The following is a 19,766-nucleotide window of genomic DNA, read 5'->3' on the forward strand; positions in this document are numbered from 1 at the left end:
GATACTGGTCCCTAGGCACTCTTGGCCTTATATGCTATTACTGATACAGTTACCTGGGTACTGTTTGCTTTGCAAGGTTCTGCTTCCCAAAAGGTCCCCAATGCTCTGCATCAGGTGTCTGTGAAGTCTGGCTGTTTCCTCATATCACACCTCCTTAATCACCTGTGCAATCCAGCCATCCCTCATGGCACTGCCTTAACTTTTGTCAGCTTCTCACACTGTTATCTGTTACGTCCATCAATTGCTCATGTCATGTCCAGTAATTTTCCATGTCCCATCCAGCTAGCCTAGGGCCTATCAGCTTCAGGGCCTAGACAGCGGCCTAGTCATTTGCCTGCAGTTCTAACACCCATACTCCTGCTCTTACCACTTGATGAATGTAAGATAGACTACTGCTCCATAAAAGTGAGTTCAATTATTTCACTTCAACTTCACAGTCAGAATGTGCATAAGGGTATTTATTGTAGAGGAGCTGAAATGCTGTAAGATGACAGCTAATTTCACCCTAACATGCAGTAAAGTCAAAATGAGGATGGCAGTTTGTAGTTTTCACACGTTAGGAGGTCAAAATGAAGGATAGGTGAATTTACCTTCACTTTAAAAAATATAACCAATTTATCTTCATTAGTATGTACCTTGTATTTGCTGCCTTAGGCTATCTGGCCAAAAAAAAAAAAAAGTTAGCTTATTAGTAACAAGGTTACTATGTCTACTGACTCATCCTCAACCTTCAATAGTAACCACAGGCCTCAGGAGGAAAAGGGAAAGTAACCACATTCCCCAGAAAAAGGAATATTGTGAGCAATGGGGAAAGAGTTTTAGAGAAACAGAGCCACTCAGCAAGTGGTTTGCAAAAAGAAGGGATTCTCATATTGGAGCAGAGGAAGAGTCAGTAAGAAATAAATAAGGAGAAAAATACACAGTTCTCCTAAACCGTGTCTATTCCTGTTTTGTAATGGTTTCAGCATGGTTCTGCTAACCACTAGAGACAAAACCATATTGTGATAAACCATTTTTTCAAAGCAATTTTCAAATATAAATCACCACTCATCAGAGTCATAACTAATAGGCATACAGTACAGGAATAATCAAGCTGAAGACGTGTCTTCTCACTTGTCATGGTTTAAGCCCAGCCAGCAACAAAGCACGACAAGACCACTCGCTCACTCCTCCCCCCCTGCAGTGGGATGGGGAGGAGAAAATATAAAGAAACGCTCGTGGGTCAAGACAAGGACAGGGAGGGATCACTCACCAATTATGCTCACGGGCAAAAGACAGGCTCAACTTGGGGAAAAAACAAAATCAATTTAATTTAATACCAATCACATCAAAACAAGGGTAACGAGAAATAAAACCAAATATCAAAACACCTTTCTCCCACCCCTCCCTTCTTCCTAGGCACAACTTCACTCCTGATTTCTCTCCCTCCTCCCCCCCAGCGGCACAGGGGGACGGGGAATGGGGGTTGCGGTCAGTTCATCCCATGTTGTCTCTGCCACTCCTTCCTCCTCAGGGGGAGGACTCCTCACACTCTTCCCCTGCTACAGTGTGGGGTCCCTCCCATGGGAGACAGTCCTTCATGAACTTCTCCGGCATGGGTCCTTTCCGCAGGCCGCAGACCTTCAGGCACAGGCTGCTCCAGGGTGGGCTTTCCCATGGAGTCATGGCCATCTTCGGGGGCATCCACCTGCTCCGGCATGGGGTCCTCCATGGGCCGCAGGTGGGCATCTGCTCCACCGTGGACCTCCATGGGCTGCAGGGGGACAGCCTGCTGTCTCACCATGGGCTGCAGGGGCATCACCCCCTCTGGCGCACCTCCTCCCCCTCCTTCTTCACTGACCTCTGTATCTGCATAGGTGTTTCTCTCACATTCCAATCTCCTCCCCCACTGCAGGTTTCCCTTCTTAAATATGTTATCCCAGAGGCGCTACCACCGTTGCTGATTGGGTCGGCTTTGGCCAGAGGCAGGTCCAACTTGGAGCCGGGGAAGCTTCTAGCAGCTTCTCACAGGAGCCATCCCTGTAGCCCCTCCCCCGCTACCATAACCCCGCCACACAAACCCAAAACATCACTGATTTCATATGTTAAGATGGAATGTAAAATGTTAGTAAAAGCATTAGTCATTTATTTGGATCTTTAAGTCATATGCGTGCTGATATCATACAAAACTTGAACAGATGATAGCCATATTAGAACACATTTTTCCCCACAAAAATAAATTTGAAACAGAATAAATCCAGAGCAAATATCCTTACATACTATTGTCTGTCCTCCCATAACCACTGCTATCAATAAAAATTCAAGACTGCAAAATCTTAAAGACATGTTAAAATCTGTTCCTTCATAGCAGTGGGTTTAATTCTTCATGAAGTTGCACATAAAACACCGAGATAAATGTCATGATTCTCTGGCAGGAACATACCAGGTCACATGACCTTGAGAAGAAAAAATACATTTACAGTGAAACAAAATTATTTTACTCTAATCTCTCCTACACCCATGCCTCAAACTCAGTCTATAAAACTATTCTCTTTCTCAGAAAGGAGTTTAGTAGGTCCTTAGCTTCTTTATTGAAGCTGTCAGCAAGGGTGCCAGATAAGATCTAATTCTGTCTTCAGTTGTGCCAGGAGCAGTTATAGAATTGATCTTCTGGAAAGGGACTTTCAAAAGTGCCTAGGGAACAGAAAAGCATATGCCCCTGTAAAATTTACAGTTGTTATTATTCCCTCAAATGTACTGCCTCATAGTATCCTTTAAACTTTTTCCCTTAACTTTCATTCCCAAATAGAAACCAAGCTGTTATAAAATGGAGAACTCCACCAGGAACTCTTGGTGACAGAAATTCTTCAATGGTGCATATATTTATGTATGTATGTACATACATATATATATGTACACACATCTATTTATAAATGCATAGATATGTGTGCATATTCTTGCATTTCACAGGAGTGTCACATTTCAGGGATCTGCAGTATTGAAGGTAGATTTCTACGACCTTATCGTACCTGTATTAGAGGTAGAATTTCCAGGCATTCCCCCGGCTCCTTTCCCCCGTCCCTGAACTTCATCCATGCTCTCCCTGCTCCTTCTCTCAGATGTGGCTCCCACTTCATGGTGTGGATCTGCAGCTCACTACCTACTTCAAAGGCATCTTGGTCCCGGTGCCAGCCACAGGGGGAGGAAGGTCCTAGCAACTCAAGGGGACCGGGATATAGAAGGAGGGGGCGCAAAAAAGACCCTGGCCGCTCTCAGCCCGGCAGCTCTCCAGCCCCTGCGCACAGCTCACTGAGCTGCCACTACAGCCGCTGCGGCATCTCATGGGGACGCGTCGCGTTGCTATGGAGACTCAAACATTCCATGCCAGAACGCCATGGCTGCCGGCACGCGGATTTTGCAGCTCGGTGTAACTAGGCGCGTGGTGCAGGGAGCTCTCACTGAGCACTGCTCGCGGTGGCAGAGGGAGAGACGTAAACTCGGACGTCTGCCAGCCCAACGGGATGTGTATAACGTGCTTAGCAGTGCTGTCTGCACAGGCAATCCTTTGGGTACATGCATATACCTTCAAAGAACCTGCACGCATATGTTACAACACTAGAGCAGACCTGTGCATGTATACACGTTTGATTAATTCCTGGAGTAGCCTCTAGATGATGAGGAGGGAGCAAAGACTGCTAACTGGCCCTACGTCTTTACAGAAAAATTCCATGGAACTCTGAAAAAGAAAACACAGAAACATCTCCTTTTTAGCAAAAGCTAAACATTGACCTGCATATGTTACAAAACCGATTCAGCATAAAGAACCGTTTCCCACACTAATGCAACGATCACCTCTTGCTCTGTAACAACATCCAAACCTGTGACTGTGAAGCAGATCTGAGATACACATACAGCAACCAGCTCAGAAGACAGAGGACTAGGTGGAGCAGACTGAGCTGCTCCTGGGACTTCTGCACTGAAGGCTTTCCCTTGGCCACTTGCAAACAGATCACAACCGATCACGTTCCATCCAGCAACGACTTCAGCAAGGCTATTTCCCTAAAAAACTTTTCAGAGTCACTGATCCAACAAAACAGGCTCAATGATAAAAAGACCACGCACACCCCAACATCCCATGTCACACTGAATTGAGACTCCCCTAGCTCAGAAGAGGCGGGGCCGGTTCTACCCACGTGTCCTGGACCGGTGGCGGGGTAACGTGCAGGGCGAGGGAGGGGAAATAAGCCTTACGTCTGCCGTTGGAGATAGTGTGTACTGTCATTTCCGGGGAAGCTTGTAACGACCTCAAGCGACAGGAATATCCGGTTCAGGATTGGGGAGGCTCAGTCGGTATTGTGTAGTTTGTGGTGAGGATGGCGTTGTGGTCTTCCTCCTTTCAGGATCTTGGTTCGGTTGAGGAGGATGAGGAACGGGAATTGACTCCCACGTCTATCCAGCGCCTGTCGGAAACGCAGGTACATCTCTCCCCCTACTGCTTGTCATGCCGTTTTCTTGTTCTGCTGAGTTTGCACGGGTCTCCGTATGCTCCTTACTTCTTCCGGCGGGGGGGGGGCCTTCGGCCGCACGTGCCAGTGGCATGGGTTTCCGTTGCTGGACCGAACCTTAGGTGGAAGCACGCGTGACTCCCACCGCTGGGGCATTCTACGTTGCCAGTGCCTGCACCTGTAAGGCTCGTGCCTGGTTTCAACTCTCCGGATTCTCGGGGAAGGGCTTTTGACTATCAGTTTACAGAATCAATTTACATACAGCAGGATCTGTTTTGGGCTCATACACGTGTACTTTCTTTGCGCTGTGTGGTGTAAAATATAAAATGAAACTGTTGTCCTAAAAGCGGATTCGTTACCCGGTGTGCAATAGACCAATCTCACACACTCAGGAGAGATATTGCTTTTTTCTGCGCAGGGTGCTCGGTGGACTTTCCACAAATCAAGCACACCAGATTCATTAGGTGTGTCCCTTTTATACAGTAACAATTGCATCTAATTTATTAAACTACTCCTACCTAATACGTATTCAAACTATCTAATGCATATGCATAGGATTACGTAACCATGACACATCAGATGCCTTCTCCGCATGCGCGGGTGTGTCGGGTGGTCTTCGGTGGTCGTTTGAGGAGGTATCCCCTCCTCGCTTTGACCGCTAAGTCGCTCTGTTTTGGGTCAGTGGTTCATTTTCCTGCCAAGAGGGTTGCACCATCAATCAGGAAGAATAGAAAGGATCAGAATTGGTGCTCCAGGTGAGGCACCGTTAAACGGGAAGAATAGAAAAGCTCAGAATGAGCTTGGCTAACTAACTTAATTTAAAACAGGACTTTCTAATCTACCACAGGGTTTTCTGTATCTGACATCAAAACCACTGAAGAGGTGCAAAGATGTGAGTCTGAAAAAATGATTAAACTTTTTTTTTTTCTCTTAAATAATCACTGAGTCTGGTGCATTGGGGGTGGGGGTGTAAACAGGCATGCATAAGTGCATGCTTATCCTGGATCTGTTTAGCTGTCCTTGGATGTGTCAGAAAGGACTTGTGTAGTAATGCTATAGGTAATATTGGAATTTGTCACCAGCCCACTGTCACAGGCAAAACAGTCTCGACTCAGGGAATTTTATTTCATTTAATTTATTGCCAACTGATACAAACTCAATTACTGATTCAGGTATTGAGGGGGGAAAAAAAAAATCCCACAATTAAACAAACAGGGAAACACCTTTTCTTCCCCCTTCCCCAGGTTCAACTTCAATCAAACACCTCCCTGCTTCCTAGTCTCAACTTGCCTTGTTTTTGCTGGGTTACGACCTGGTGACAGGTGGCACAAGGGAGGTTGGGGTCATCTGCATAATGGTTTCTTTCTGCAGCTCCTTGCTACTTACTCATTTTCCTCTGTTCTAGCATGGGTTCCTCCATGGGTTGCAGGCCATTTGAGAGCATGCCTGCTTCGGTATGGGGGTGTAGCTGCTCTGGTGTGGAGTAATTCCTTTCAAGATTGCATCTCCAGCTGGTACCTACGTTTACCTGGCAGGAGGGGACCTAAGAGATGGAGGGGAATGGATACAGGTCCCTGCTTGGGGAGGCAGGCGAATCCCCTCCCGGTCTCCCTCACCTTCCCAGTTGCCCCTACACAACAGGTATGGGGCTCTGGAACTTGAGGACCAGGCCAATGAAGATCAGGGTGTAGATGAAGGCCTATCCAGGGGGGTGCCTAGGCTGAGTCAGTCAGTCCCACGCATTCTGACAGCCTCTGAAAAAAGGAGGGTAATTGTCGTAGGCGATTCCCTTCTGAGAGGGACAGAGGGCCCAATATGCAGACCTGACCCATCCCACAGGGAAGTCTGCTGCCTCCCTGGGGCCCGGGTAAAAGACATTACTAGGAAACTCCCTGGTCTGGTTTGGCCATCTGATTATTACCCGCTATTAGTTGTGCAGGTTGGCAGTGATGAGATTGCAGGGAGAAATCCAAAGGCAATCAAAAGGGACTTCAGGGCACTGGGGCGATTAGTGGAAGGATCGGGAGCACAGGTAGTGTTTTCCTCAATCCCTTCAGTGGCAGGGAAATATACTGAAAGGAACAGGAAAACACACCTGATTAATACGTGGCTCAGAGGCTGGTGCCATCGGTGGAATTTTGGGTTTTTTGATCATGGGGAGGTTTACACGGCACCAGGCCTGCTGGCGACAGATGGAGTCCAGCTATCTCAAAGGGGGGAAAGGATTCTCGCTCATGAGATGGCAGGGCTCATAGAGAGGGCTTTAAACTAGGTTTGAAGGGGGTAGGGGATAAAACTAGGTGCACCAGAGATGAGCCTGGGGGCAGCGTGCCAATGCTGGGGGTGGAATCGATAGCCCAGCTCAAGTGCATCTATGCCAATGCACACAGCATGGGCAATAAACAGGAGGAGCTGGAAGCCATTGTGCAGCAGGATAGCTATGACTTAGTCGCCACCACAGAAACATGGTGGGATGACTCCCATGACTGGAGTGCTGCAATGGATGGCTATAAGCTCTTCAGAAGGGATAGGCAAGGAAGGAGAGGTGGTGGGGTGGCTCTCTATGTTAGGGAATGTTTTGATTGTACAGAGCTACACGATTGTGATGACAAGGTTGAGTGCTTGTGGGTAAGGATGAGAGGGAAGGCCAACAAGGCAGATGTTGTGCTGGGAGTCTGTTATAGACCACCCAATCAGGTTGAGGAGACAGATGAAACATTCTACAAGCGGCTGGCAGTAGTCTCAGAATTGTGTGCCCTTGTTCTCGTGGGGGACTTCAGCTTTCCAGACGTCTGCTGGAAATACAACACGGCAGAGAGTAAGCAGTCTAGGAGGTTCCTGGGGTGTGTGGAAGATAACTTCCTGACACAGCTGGTAGGTGAGCCTACCAGGGGAGGAGCCTTGCTAGATCTGCTGTTTACAAACAGGGAAGGACTGGTGGGAGGTGTGATGGTCAGAGGCCGTCTCAGGCTTAGCGACCATGAAATGATAGAATTCTCAATTCTTGGTGAGGCAAGGAAGGGGGTCAGCAAAACCACCACTATGGACTTCCGGAGGGCAAACTTTGGCCTTTTGAGGACATTGGTTGAGAGAGTCCCTTGGGAGACAGTCCTGAAGGGCAGAGGGGTCCAGGAAGGCTGGACATTCTTCAAGAAGGAAATCTTAATGGCTCAGGACCAGGCTATTCCCATGCGCCGCAAGACGAACCGCCGAGGAAGATGACCGGCCTGGCTGAACAGGGAGCTTTTTCTAGGACTCAAGAAAAAAAGGAGAGTTTATCATCTCTGGAAGAAAGGGCAGGCAACCCGGGAGGAGTACAGGGATCTTGTTAGGTCATGCAGAGAGGAAATTAGAAAGGCAAAAGCTCAGCTAGAACTCAATCTGGCCACTGTCGTAAGAGACAACAAAAAATGTTTTTACAAATATGTTAACAATAAAAAGAGAGCCAAGGAGAGAATATCTATCCTTTATTGGATACAGAGGGGAACATTGCCACCAGAGATGAGGAAAAGGCTGAGATACTTAATGCCTTCTTTGCCTCAGTCTTTAATAGCGAGACCAGTTATCCTCAGGGTACTCTGCCCCCTGAGCTGGAAGGCAAGGACGGAGAGCAGAATATACCCCCCATAATCCAGGAGGAAATAGTTAGTGACCTACTATGCCGCCTGGACACTCACAAGTCTATGGGACCAGATGGGATCCATCCGAGAGTACTGAGGGAGCTGGTGGAGGTGCTTGCCAAGCCACTCTCCATCATTTATCAGCAGTCCTGGTCAACAGGGGAGGTCCCAGATGACTGGAGGCTTGCCAATGTGATGCCCATTTACAAGAAGGGTCGGAGGGAGGACCCGGGGAACTACAGGCCTGTCAGCCTGACCTCGGTACTGGGGAAGATTATGGAGCGGTTCGTCTTGAGTGCGCTCACATGGCACGTACAGGACAACCAGGGGATCAGGCCCAGCCAGCATGGGTTCATGAAAGGCAGGTCCTGCTTGACCAACCTGATCTCCTTCTATGACCAGGTGACCCGCCTAGTGGATGAGGAGAAGGCTGTGGGTGTTGTTTACCTGGACTTCAGTAAGGCCGTTGACACTGTCTCTCATGGCATACTCCTTGAGAAGCTGGCGGCCCATGGCTTAGACAAGTGTACTCTTCGCTGGGTAAAAAACTGGCTGGATGGACGAGCCCAGAGGGTTGTGGTGAATGGAGTCAAATCCAGTTGGCGGCGGGTCACGAGTGGTGTTCCTCAGGGCTCAGTTTTGGGGCAAGTTCTCTTTAATATCTTTATCAATGATTGGATGAGGGGATTGAGTGCACCCTCAGTCAGTTTGCAGATAACACCAAGTTGGGCGGGAGGGTTGATCTGCTCAAGGGTAGGAAGGCCCTATAGAGGGATCTGGACAGGCTGCATCGATGGGCCAAGGCCAACTGTATGAGGTTCAAAAAGGCCAAGTGCCGGGTCCCACACTTCAGTCACAACAACCCCATGCAACGCTACAGGCTTGGGGAAGAGTGGCTGGAAAGCTGCCCGGCAGAGAAAGACCTGGGGGTGCTGGTTGACAGCCGGCTGAATATGAGCCAGCAGTGTGCCCAGGTAGCCAAGAAGGCCAACGGCATCCTGGCCTGTATCAGAAATAGTGTGGCCAGCAGGAGCAGGGAAGTGATTGTTCCCCTGTATTCGGCACTGGTGAGGCCGCACCTCGAGTACTGTGTTCAGTTTTGGGCCCCTCACTACAGGAAATACATTGAGGTGCTGGAGCGTGTCCAGAGAAGGGCAATGAAGGTGGTGAAGGGCCTGGAGCACAAGTCTTACGAGGAGCGGCTGAGGGAGCTGGGGCTGTTTAGTCTGGCAAAAAGGAGGCTGAGGGGAGACCTTATCGCTGTCTACAACTACCTGAAAGGAGGTTGTAGTGAGGTGGGTGCTGGTCTCTTCTGTCAGGTGGCTGGAGATAGGACGAGAGGAAATGGCCTCAAGTTGCAGCAGGAGAGGTTTAGATTGGATATTAGGAGAAATGTCTTCACCGAAAGGGTTGTCAGGCATTGGAACAGGCTGCCCAGGGAAGTGGTTGAGTCACCATCCCTGGAGGTGTTCAAAAAATGCGTAGATGTGGCACTTCAGGACATGGTTTAGTGGGCATGGTGGTGTTAGGTTGACGGTTGGACTCGATGATCTTAAAGGTCTTTTCCAACCTAAATGATTCTATGATTCTAAGTTTCCTCCAGATAAGCTCTCACGATTTAGTGTCCTTCCTATCCCTCTGCTGAAGATGGTCACCATCACTAACTTCAGAATATTGCACTGGAAGGCTGAGAAGCTAATACACACATTTTATTTCTCACTTCTGGCGGGAGGGCAGAACAGATCATAGAATTATAGAACAGCTCAGGTTGGAAGGAACCTCAAAAGATCATGTGGTCCAACCTATCATGGGAAAGGGAGCCTAGATGAGATTATCTAGCACCCTGTCCATCGCATCTTGAAAACTTCCAGTGATGGGGACTCTAACGCATCCCTGGTGAGGTTGTACCAGTGGTTGATTTTTCTCACTGTAAAAAATTTCTTTCTTGTATCGAGATGAAATCTCTCCCAGCGTAACTTGTACCCGTTGCCCCTTGTCTTGTCCATGTGGCTCTTTGTGAAGAGAGAGCCTGCATCCCCTTTGTAGCTTGTAGATGGTTTAGAGAGAGAAAAAAATCTTAAATTGCTGATTTTCTAGTCTACATCTGTAAGCAATATAAATTCTGTGGTTTAAGAAATCACTTCTATCTCCTAGCTGTTAGTGACCCTCTCAATATATTTGGTAGAAGGAAAGAGATGCTTATGTTGTGCCTCAACTAATTCATAGCTTAAATTCCACTTTCACTGATAGTCCAGGCTAAGATGCTAGGACATGCATTGAGTAATTGTATTGGGTTTATGTGGCAAGATTTTGGTAGCAGGGGGGCTGCAGGAGTGGCCTTTGAGAAGAAACCAGGGGCTGCCCTCATGTCAGACAGAGCCAGTTCCAGCCAGCTCCAAAATGGACCCACTGCAGGCCAAAGCTGAGCCAATCAGCGAAGCTGGTGGCACCTCTGTGAAAACATATTTAAGAAAGGGCAAAAAATTACTGTGTAGCAGTTGTGAGAGAGAGGAGCGAGGAAAAAATGTGAGAGAAACAACCTTGAAGACATCAAGGTCAGAGAAGAAAGAGGAGGAGGAGGTGCTCCAGGCACCAGAGCAGAGATTCCCCTGCAGCCCGTGGAGAAGACCATGATGCAGGTTGTCCCCCAGCAACCCATGGAGAGGACCACATGCTAGAGCAGGTATTCCCTGCAGCTCATGGAGAGGACCATGCTGGATGCAGCCCATGGAGGACACCGTACTGGAGCAGGTGGATGTGCTCTGAAGGAAGTTGCAACCGGTGGAGAGCCCATGCTGGAGTAGGGTCCTGGCAGGAGCTGCAGCTCACGGGGGACCCATGTTTGAGCAGTCTTTTCCTGAAGGACTGTACCCCATGGAACAGAACCATACTGGAGCAGTTCTTGAAGAAATGCAGCCCGTGGGAAGGACCCCACGCTGGAGCAGGGGAAAAGCGTGAGGAGGAAGGAGCGCCAGAGAGGAACTGTTACAAACTGACTGCAACCCCCATTCCCCATTGCCCCATCGCCGCTCAGGACAGGGAGGAGGAGACAGAAGAGTCAGGAACAATAGAGTAAAGTTGAGCTTGGGAAGGAGGAGGGGAATGTGTCTTCAGTTTTGTCTTTGTTTCTCACCATCTTACTCTATTTTTAATTGGCAATAAATTAAATTAATCTTCTCCAAGTTGAGTCTGTTTTGCCCATGATGGTAATTGGTGAGCAATCTTCCTGTCTTTATCTCGACCCACGAGCTTTTTTTCATCTTAATTTCTTCCCTTGTCCTGCTGAGGAGGGGGAATGAGTGAGTGGCTTGGTGGGCACCTGGCAGCCAGCCAAGGTCAACCCACCACAGTAATATTAATCCATGCTGGACGGTAGGTAGTAATAGTTACTCTATTGTTATGATTTGACATCATAAAGCAGATGCTTTCTTCTCAGAAGTATGCCTTACAAGTATTCTGCTATTTTGGCTATTGTTAATTTTGCAGAATAAAGATAGCCAGAGGGGAATGAAGAAAATCCTTTCATCTACAAAAGAATTTTATGATATGCAGTCTGGAGATTGTATTACTGGTGACAATACTTGATCTGTGATTCTGTAAATATCTTTCAATTAAGTTTAGAAAGCTTGAAGTAGAAGTTTCCTTTAAAAATCATCTAGCTGCACAGTATCATGTTTAGTCACTGTTGTGAATAATATTGCTTTTAAGATGCCTTCCATCTCATTGTTCTATTTGGGAGTCAAAGCGTTCTGTTTCTATATGCTTCATAAATTCTATCAGTTTTCCTTCCATAAACAGCATGTTTTGTTTTCCACACAGACCTATGGTCAAGGGATTGAATTAATCTGTCAAAACCAAAAAGAGTTTGTGAAGAGCTCTGTAGAATCCAAATGGAATCTAGCAGAAGCCCAGCAGAAACTTGGTAGTTTAGCACTGCATAATTCAGAATCCATGGATCAGGAATATGCTAAAGCACAGACTGAAGCTTCAGAACTGAGACATAGAGAGGAAGAGTGGAGAAGAAAAGAAGAAGTGCTAATACAGAGGGAAAGACAGAATCTATGGAATACAGATTCTTTTAGTAAGGAGGTATTTAATAAGGTATGACATGTATAAATGCGTATGAAAACAATTATAAGCCTTTTTTTGTTCCATTTATTTCTCATATTGAGTGTTTTCTATATCTAGTATAGTGCTTATTTTAATGTGTTGAATGTTTTTCTTTCTTATTTTGCCCTATTAAAGGGGACATGTTGCATTGATATCACAAATGTGTATGACACTTCTCCTTTAATTGGGAATCAGAACTTATATTTGTCCCTTATAGCAACTGTTGCCAAAAACAAGGATGAGCAATAGTTCTTCACATGAAGTTTGCTTCTTTGTTATGCCAAATTCTCACATTTGAACATGCACAATTTGCCTCTAATGTGAATTTCTTAATACAGATTATTTTAGCACAGACTGTCTTCATAGTAAATGCCAGTTTTGTTTTCAGCACTTAACTTGAATATGAACTGTTAATGCATTGTTTTTCATAATTCTGCTGAGCTAGCTTCATCAGGGCTAGATGGTGTAGATGTTTCTCATTGTTTATAGATCAGTAAGTTCCTACTAGTGTGTAGAACTTTGAGGTAGATTATTGCTCAGAAGAAGAATATGATAAGGCATTTTTCACCCTATTATTAATTAGACGAGCTGTGTTTTGGTAAATAACCTTCTTGGGTACATTAAGTGTTGGGTACATATGTGTTTGCTGGGCTATGCTTAAAACTAGAACATTGCCCTTTAAACAGTAATAAATTAAAATAATCCTATAGTTCAAAAAAGGTATATGTGGAGATTCTATGATAGTTTTTTCTCATCTTTAGAGTTTTATTAGTCAATATAAAAGAAAAGAAGTAGACGATGAAGATATATCCAAATCATTTATACAGAAGCATGAACAAAAGATTAGATACTTTGGTAAGTATGTTGCTTCCAACATTTTGCAGTTTAACCTCCTGTAGAATTTGTGTAGGTCTATTTATTTTTTTCATTATTATTATTATTATGCAAAATGGATGCTAACAAATGAAACAGCTGGCAAGGAGAGCATCTAGATTCTTGTTTCTCAGGACAGGAGATGTGGCATTGTAACAAATAACCATTTCAAAGTAAAGGAAACTGTAAATCGCAGAAGCCTGTTGGTTCCTATGATCAGTGAGAACTTGAGTCAACATAGAACTGAAAAAGTTTTTCAAGTCATGAAAATTAAAATTCTAGCAACTTTTTCTGCTGTTCCATGGGAAATGATAGGAGCATTAATGGAGATGCAATTCCTGCATGTAAAAGTGCCTGGGACTGTCTGTACCTGCCTCCTATCAATAGCTGGGGTTTTGCTGTCTGTTAATCCATGAGGGGGGTGAATGATAAAAGGTAAATATCTGCAAAACAGCTGTTAAGACTATGTAGAGATGGAACCAATCTTTTATTTTTAAAGGTATGTTTATATGAGTGATAGAAGGGTAAAACTTTGTATCTAGTACTGGCAAGCAGTAAAATATCACTAATATGTATATTAGGGCAATTAACTCATATGAAGGACAATGGGGGGGGGTGATCTCACTTCTTGAATTTTGAGTTCTAACTTTCAACTTCCAGCTTTTTCCATGAAGGTAGTTTCATGCTACTTACTACAATTCAGTCTTCTAGTTAACTTTCAACCACTGAGTTGGCTCTCCTGTTTTGACCTTAATGCTTGAACTTGATTATAAAAATAGCTTTGTATTTCCTAAAACCTAGCAAACCATGTCAGAAGCATATTCATTTTAGAATATGATTATGCTTTCATTTCTATTTGTCTTACTTGCAAGCACTTAAAGAACTTTTCTGTCAAAAATCACTGATTGTAAATCTCCATCCATCAACTTAGTTATACTATCAAATTCTTAACAAATAGGTATAGATACTACTTTGTTACAGAATGTGAAAACCATTTACAGTTAATCTGTTTTTAACACTGCCAGAGATACAATAAAAATAAGATCTTAACAGTAGCAGCTAACTATATTTCAGTATCTTTACAGTCTGAGCATACCTTATTGGTAATGCTCTTTCAGCATTGGGAGGTGTTTTAAAAACAACAAAAAAATTGAGTTCAGTTTTATTTGCATGCTGTTCTTCTGAGGTAACAATGAAGTGTGAAGGTGATTGTAGTAGTATGTAAATTTGAATAGCTGCATTAAATCACTTCTCCATATTGAATGTGTTAATTCATGCTGTTGGGTTTTTTTTAATCAGGTATGCTGGGCAGATGGGATGACAGTCAAAGATTTTTGTCTGACCACCCGTATCTTGTATGTGAAGAAACAGCTAAATATCTCATCTTATGGTGTTTTCATCTAGAAGCTGAACAGGTACTAGCAAGACCTTTAAACTGCTTAAAAGTATGCAGTTTCCCAGTTACACTACAGAAAAGCTGTCCAAATTGATGAGCCATTTAATTACTCTTCTCCCCATCTTCCCATGTCCATGTTATCTTATTGAAGGAAGCCTCCAAAACACATTACTACATTAGATCTAGTCTCAGCTAATTAACAGTCCCTTTGCTTCTGTCAGCATCAGTTCTTTTCTCTTTAGGAATCAAATGCAAAGATGTTGCTGAATTTTAGATGGAGTTATACTTTTAAAGATATTTTCTGTAATTATATAATTTCTCTTTTCAGAAAAGAGCTCTGATGGAACAAATAGCACACCAAGCAGTTGTGATGCAGTTTATTATAGAAATAGCCAGAGGTTGTAATGTGGATCCAAGAGGCTGTTTTCGTCTATTTTTCCAAAAAGCCAAAGTAAGTCAGAACTTGTATAACACTGAGAGAAACTCTTGATACCCTTGCAAGGGAGCAGTGTTCTGAAGGAGCTTTCTTCCTGACAGTTGGAGGTTAAAAATGTTACTGACTGAATCAAGCTTATAGGGAAGTGTTGTTTTGTTGGCAGTTCATTCTAGGATGAATGTTTTGTGTAATTCTGATCTGGAGAATGGAAGTTCCATGGATTCTTGTTAGGCCAGAGGGAAAGCAGAACATAGCATGGGAACTACAGGAGTGTGGAATAGTGAAGTGCCACCTAAATTACAGCAGCAAACATGAATGTGTCTAAGGACTGAGTGTCCTATTTCACTTATCATAATGCCTCTCTATGCAGTTCATGGCAGGGCCCAATTTGGAGTCTGTTTCTCTTTAGTCAGTCATAGTTAGCTCTGGAACGCTGAGAGGGAGAGAGAGATGTAAGAAGACTGAAGCTGCGGTTTGATGCAGGTTCTATATTAAGTTATACAACACTGAAAAATCAAGTCATGCTGATCTTAATGCTGCCATAAGGACTTAAGTTGACACCCACTTTGATTCATGCTTTGCTTTTGAATTGAGTGCTGCCATGAGTACCTTTTCTCTTAAGGGTATTGGCTTCTGAGATGGAATAAAGGAAGGGTTAAAATTATATTTGTTTTGTTCTTACATGTTCTCAGATGAATGAATAACTCAGTTCCTATACTCATCAAATGTTAAAGTCTCTCTTTAAAACAAAACAAACCAACAAAAAACAGCATACCTGAATCTTCTTTTTAAGCTGACTGGTGCTAATATTGTTATTGACTCGTCCAAACCATTATCCTTCAATGAGTATAATATGCATTACTGCAGAATTTCTTTTTAGCAGTTGTGTGAGTCAGCACAGACAGGGCACGGGAACAACCACAAAAACCACAGATGAAATGCAAAGAGTAAATTTATTTTCGTTACCTCACCAACCAGGGGATCCCCAAAGCAGCACCTGGGCAGAGGCACACAAGCGCGAACACAGCCACCACAGAGCTTGGTCCTTGCTTGAGGATCTCCGAACCTGCTGTTTTCACCTGCTTTTCAAGGATTTGTGCAGGTGTATTTTACCACTGTGCTTTGATCTTTCCCACAGCACTTTGATCTTTCCCACAGCAGGGCAGGAATCTCAAGCATGTTTGACAGGGTGCCTCTGAGTCTATGACAGGCCTGTGTTATCTAAACACAGATGTTCTACTTGTCAAGCACACAAGACTAAACAACGATTAATATGATATATGTGTTTTTCTACACCCCAGCTGCAAGTCACTTGAGCGTGTTTACAATCCTCCTCGCCAATCTTCCGTTATTTTCCCTCAGCAGTATGTATGCTTACAACTAGAAGTAAATCTGGCTGAGATGAAAAATATTTCACTCTTCTTTTTACAGGCAGGGGAAGAAGGCTATTTGGAAGCTTTTAAAACTGAGCTTGAAGCATTCAAATCAAGAGTGAGAATCTGTTCACAGTCTCAAGGGTTTCAAGCTATGTCAGTACAGAATCCTAGTGTCTATACTGGTATTGTAGAAGGACTGGAGTCTTTGTCACAGGTAGGCTTTTTATTTCCAGAAATGCATATAACAACTCTATTAGGAATAGATTTTTGCTACACTCTTGAGAAGATGTACTTTTTGAGATCTAGGAATAGGCCTCTATACTTAGAGCACTGTCAGTTCTAACGTGTACTATTATCAATACGCAAGATTGTTTCTCAAAGCTCTCACAATTTATAGTATCAAAAGGCATGTTAGTTCAGTGCCCTTGAATAATTGTGCTAAATGGAAAACTGCATCATTAACCTGTTCAGGTACTAGAATTAAATATATTTTGTATCACAGGAGGTGAAATGAGCTTTCAACTGAAAATTACTGATCCCATTAATAGAAACCTACAGGTAGTCAAGTCTAAGGAAAATTTACACTGTGTTATGATAGTCTGCCCTTGTTTTTATCTTTATCTTGGAACACTGGGGTCTTTGGTTTCAGTGTTAGTGATGATCACATCTTGGGCTGAAGAGAAAATTTTAAAGGCTTTTAAAAGCTGGATGTTGGGGAAAGAGACACAATTTAATGTACTTGGAAATAAATTCGGTCAAGGTACCTGTTTGGTAAGATCTGGTAACTGAACCCTAAGTAAATGCACGATAAGGTGATAGTATGCTAGCTAAATTTAAAGAAGCTTCTTGACATTCACATTATGATAATACTGTCTGTTTTTTTTTTTTAAGAAACTATATTTTATTACAAACTTATCTCAAGACAGACAAAATAAAGAGCTTGACTTAGTTCTCTGTAAGTGTATGTATATATTGAGATTAAGCTTTCAATTCTTCATTTGTTGCAGGATGCAAATGATCTACAAGGTTGCATAAACAGAAGTGTCTGCAACTTAAACTCAATGCTACAAAAAGATGAAGAACCCAAAATGATGGACACAGTATAGCACTGTTAAGACTGAGGCAAAGTACTCTTTTTTTATTACAAAGAAAAGAATGTGGCTATTTTCTTGACACATTTTTATGGGTATTGCACTTTATTTTTGGTGCTTTGAGTGAGGGGGGATTTGGAGGGAGGGTAATCTGGAAATACTTGTAATAATGTTTGAAAACGTGCTGCTAGGTTTTTGGTTGTCTATGAAGAATGGGGTTCTCATTGCCAAATGTGAAACTGGATGTGTTCTATGCTACTAAATTTGCCTTTCATGAATTTGGGAATTAAAGTATGAAAAAGAAATTACATAAATACAATGTTTACAATAAGTGCTAGATTTCTGGTGGAATCTCTTATGCTCTTAAATCTGGTTTTATCATTAATAGCAATAAATTGGTATGACATCAGTACTGCAGATCTGGATGGCGTCAATTAAAACACTGGCTCTCTACCTCTTCCAAGAGGATTTAAATGTCACATTTTGCTTTCATAAAAAAATCTTGTGTGTTGTTCCCCTCCTCCCCTGTATTGGGTTTTTGTGGCAAGGTTTTGGTAGCAGGGGGGTTACAGGGGTGGCTTCTGTGAGAAGCTGCTAGAAGCTTCCCCTATGTCTGACAGAGCCAATACCAGCCGGCTCTAAGACGGACCTGCCGTCGGCCAAGGCTGAGCCAATCAGTGATAGTGGTAGCGCCTCTGTGATAACATATTTAAGAAGAGAAAAAAGTTGCGATGGGCACAGAAACGGCAGCCGGAGAGAGGAGTGAGAACATGTAAGAGAAACAACCCTGCAGACACCAAGGTCAGTGAAGAAGGAGGGGGAGGAGGTGCTCCAGGCGCCAGAGCAGAGATTCCCCTGCAGCCCGTGGTGAAGACCATGGTGAGGCAGGCTGTCCCCCTGCAGCCCATGGAGGTCCACAGTGGAGCAGATATCCCCCTGCAGCCCATGGAGGTCCACAGTGGAGCAGGTGGGTGCCCGAGGGAGGCTGTGACCCCGTGGGAAGCCCACGCTGGAGCAGGTTCCTGGCAGGACCTGCGGATCTGTGGAGAGAGGAGCCCACGGAGCAGGTTTTCTGGCAGGACTTGTGACCCCGTGGGGGACACACGCTGGAGCAGTGTGCTCCTGAAGGACTGCACACCGTGGAAAGGACCCACACTGGAGCAGTTCGTGAAGAACTGCAGCCCGTGGGAAGGACCCACGTTGGAGAAGTTTGTGGAGGACTGTCTCCTGTGGGAGGGACCCCACGCTGGAGCAGGGGAAGAGTGTGATGAGTCCTGCCCCTGAAGAGAATGGAGCGGCAGAAACGACATGTGATGAACTGACCGTAACCCCCATTCCCTGTCCCCCTGCGCCACTGGGGTGGGGTAGGTAGAGAATCCGGGAGTGAAGCTGTGCCCGGGAAGGAGGGAGGGGTGGAGGGAAGGTGTTTTGAGATTTGGTTTTATTTCTCATTACCCTACTCTGGTTGATTGGCAATAAATTAAGTTAATTCTCCCCAGTTCGAGTCTGTTTTGCCCGTAACAGTAATTGGTTGAGTGATCTCTCCCTGTCCTTGTCTCGACCCATGAGCCCTTTGTTATATTTTCTCTCCCCTGTCCAGCTGAGAAGGGGGGAGTGATAGAGTGGCTTTGGTGGGCACCAGCCAGGGTTAACCCACCTCACCCCATATAACTAACAATTGCTTACATATGATCTTTGGGTTTTATGGTCACTGAGAAACTTTTTTCATTTTAAAGACTTCTTTAGTTTAAATTAGCTATTTTTTTTAAACTATTTTTTTAAAGCTAGCTCTGTAATGGAGTGAAAAGTATTAGATGAAGAGAACAAAAGGGGACCTTCAGGTATAGTGGGTGGGATGAGACTCTGCTTTCAACAAAAAGCTTGGTCACAGTCAAGAGCCAAGCACTTGTAAGTCAGTCATGTTTTGGCCGGTATTTCATACACTGCAAAACTAAAACTCTTTTTATTAAGTGAATGATTTCTGAAATTATCAACTTAAGTACTGAGAAATAGGAAGATTTTTAAAAGCCTTCTGTTTTAGAATCTTAGGTCCAAATGCTATTCCCAGAACAAGCCTGGTGTCAGAGCCTCTGCAATCCAAAATTTCTACCAAACTTTTCAAACTTGCTGCTTCTATAGCAGCTCTGTCCATAAACATGTACTCTGTAGCTGAGCCATTTCAAGGGAGAGTCTGTACCTCAAATATCAGTATAAATATTTGTTTCACATGTTTTTACAGGGGTCTATTATTTGTATGCTCCTTGAGCCCAATCTTCTATTGTTTACTTGGTCCTCTGCTGCATTATGCTGATTGCACACAGAGTTTGGAATGCATTTTAGAATAACAGTTTGACTAACCCAAGTAAATGAGTTGGTATAA

The 19,766-nt window shown here is 44.2% G+C and overlaps 1 protein-coding gene across 3 annotated transcripts; it reads left to right on the top strand.

The window, feature by feature from the left end:
- Nucleotides 1-4,134: 4,134 nt before the first annotated feature.
- Nucleotides 4,135-17,795, top strand: LOC121232959 (hsp90 co-chaperone Cdc37-like 1). Of its 3 annotated transcripts, XM_041121527.1 has the most exons (8): nt 4,135-4,454; nt 5,332-5,376; nt 11,924-12,205; nt 12,976-13,069; nt 14,387-14,502; nt 14,812-14,934; nt 16,351-16,509; nt 17,303-17,795. In XM_041121527.1, the coding sequence occupies exons 1-8, from the start codon at nt 4,353-4,355 to the stop codon at nt 17,399-17,401; spliced, it is 1,020 nt and encodes a 339-aa protein (XP_040977461.1). In that variant the 5' UTR covers nt 4,135-4,352; the 3' UTR covers nt 17,402-17,795. The 3 variants fall into 3 exon arrangements, with proteins under 3 accessions (XP_040977461.1, XP_040977462.1, XP_040977463.1); XM_041121528.1 differs by lacking the exon at nt 5,332-5,376 and having other exon boundaries at nt 4,137-4,454; nt 11,903-12,205; XM_041121529.1 differs by lacking the exon at nt 5,332-5,376 and having other exon boundaries at nt 4,152-4,454.
- The last annotated feature ends 1,971 nt before the right edge of the window (nt 17,796-19,766 follow it).

Source organism: Aquila chrysaetos (genome assembly GCF_900496995.4).
Source record: "Aquila chrysaetos chrysaetos chromosome W unlocalized genomic scaffold, bAquChr1.4 W_unloc_2, whole genome shotgun sequence".
NCBI lineage: Eukaryota > Metazoa > Chordata > Aves > Accipitriformes > Accipitridae > Aquila > Aquila chrysaetos.

Bases quoted from the DNA above. Each gene is read 5' to 3' on its own strand.
- LOC121232959 (XM_041121527.1), top strand. From the start codon at position 4,353: ATGGCGTTGTGGTCTTCCTCCTTTCAGGATCTTGGTTCGGTTGAGGAG. The intron at 4,455-5,331 runs GTACATCTCTCC...AATCTACCACAG, and splicing joins AGCGCCTGTCGGAAACGCAG to GGTTTTCTGTATCTGACATC. The intron at 13,070-14,386 runs GTAAGTATGTTG...TTTTTTAATCAG, and splicing joins ACAAAAGATTAGATACTTTG to GTATGCTGGGCAGATGGGAT.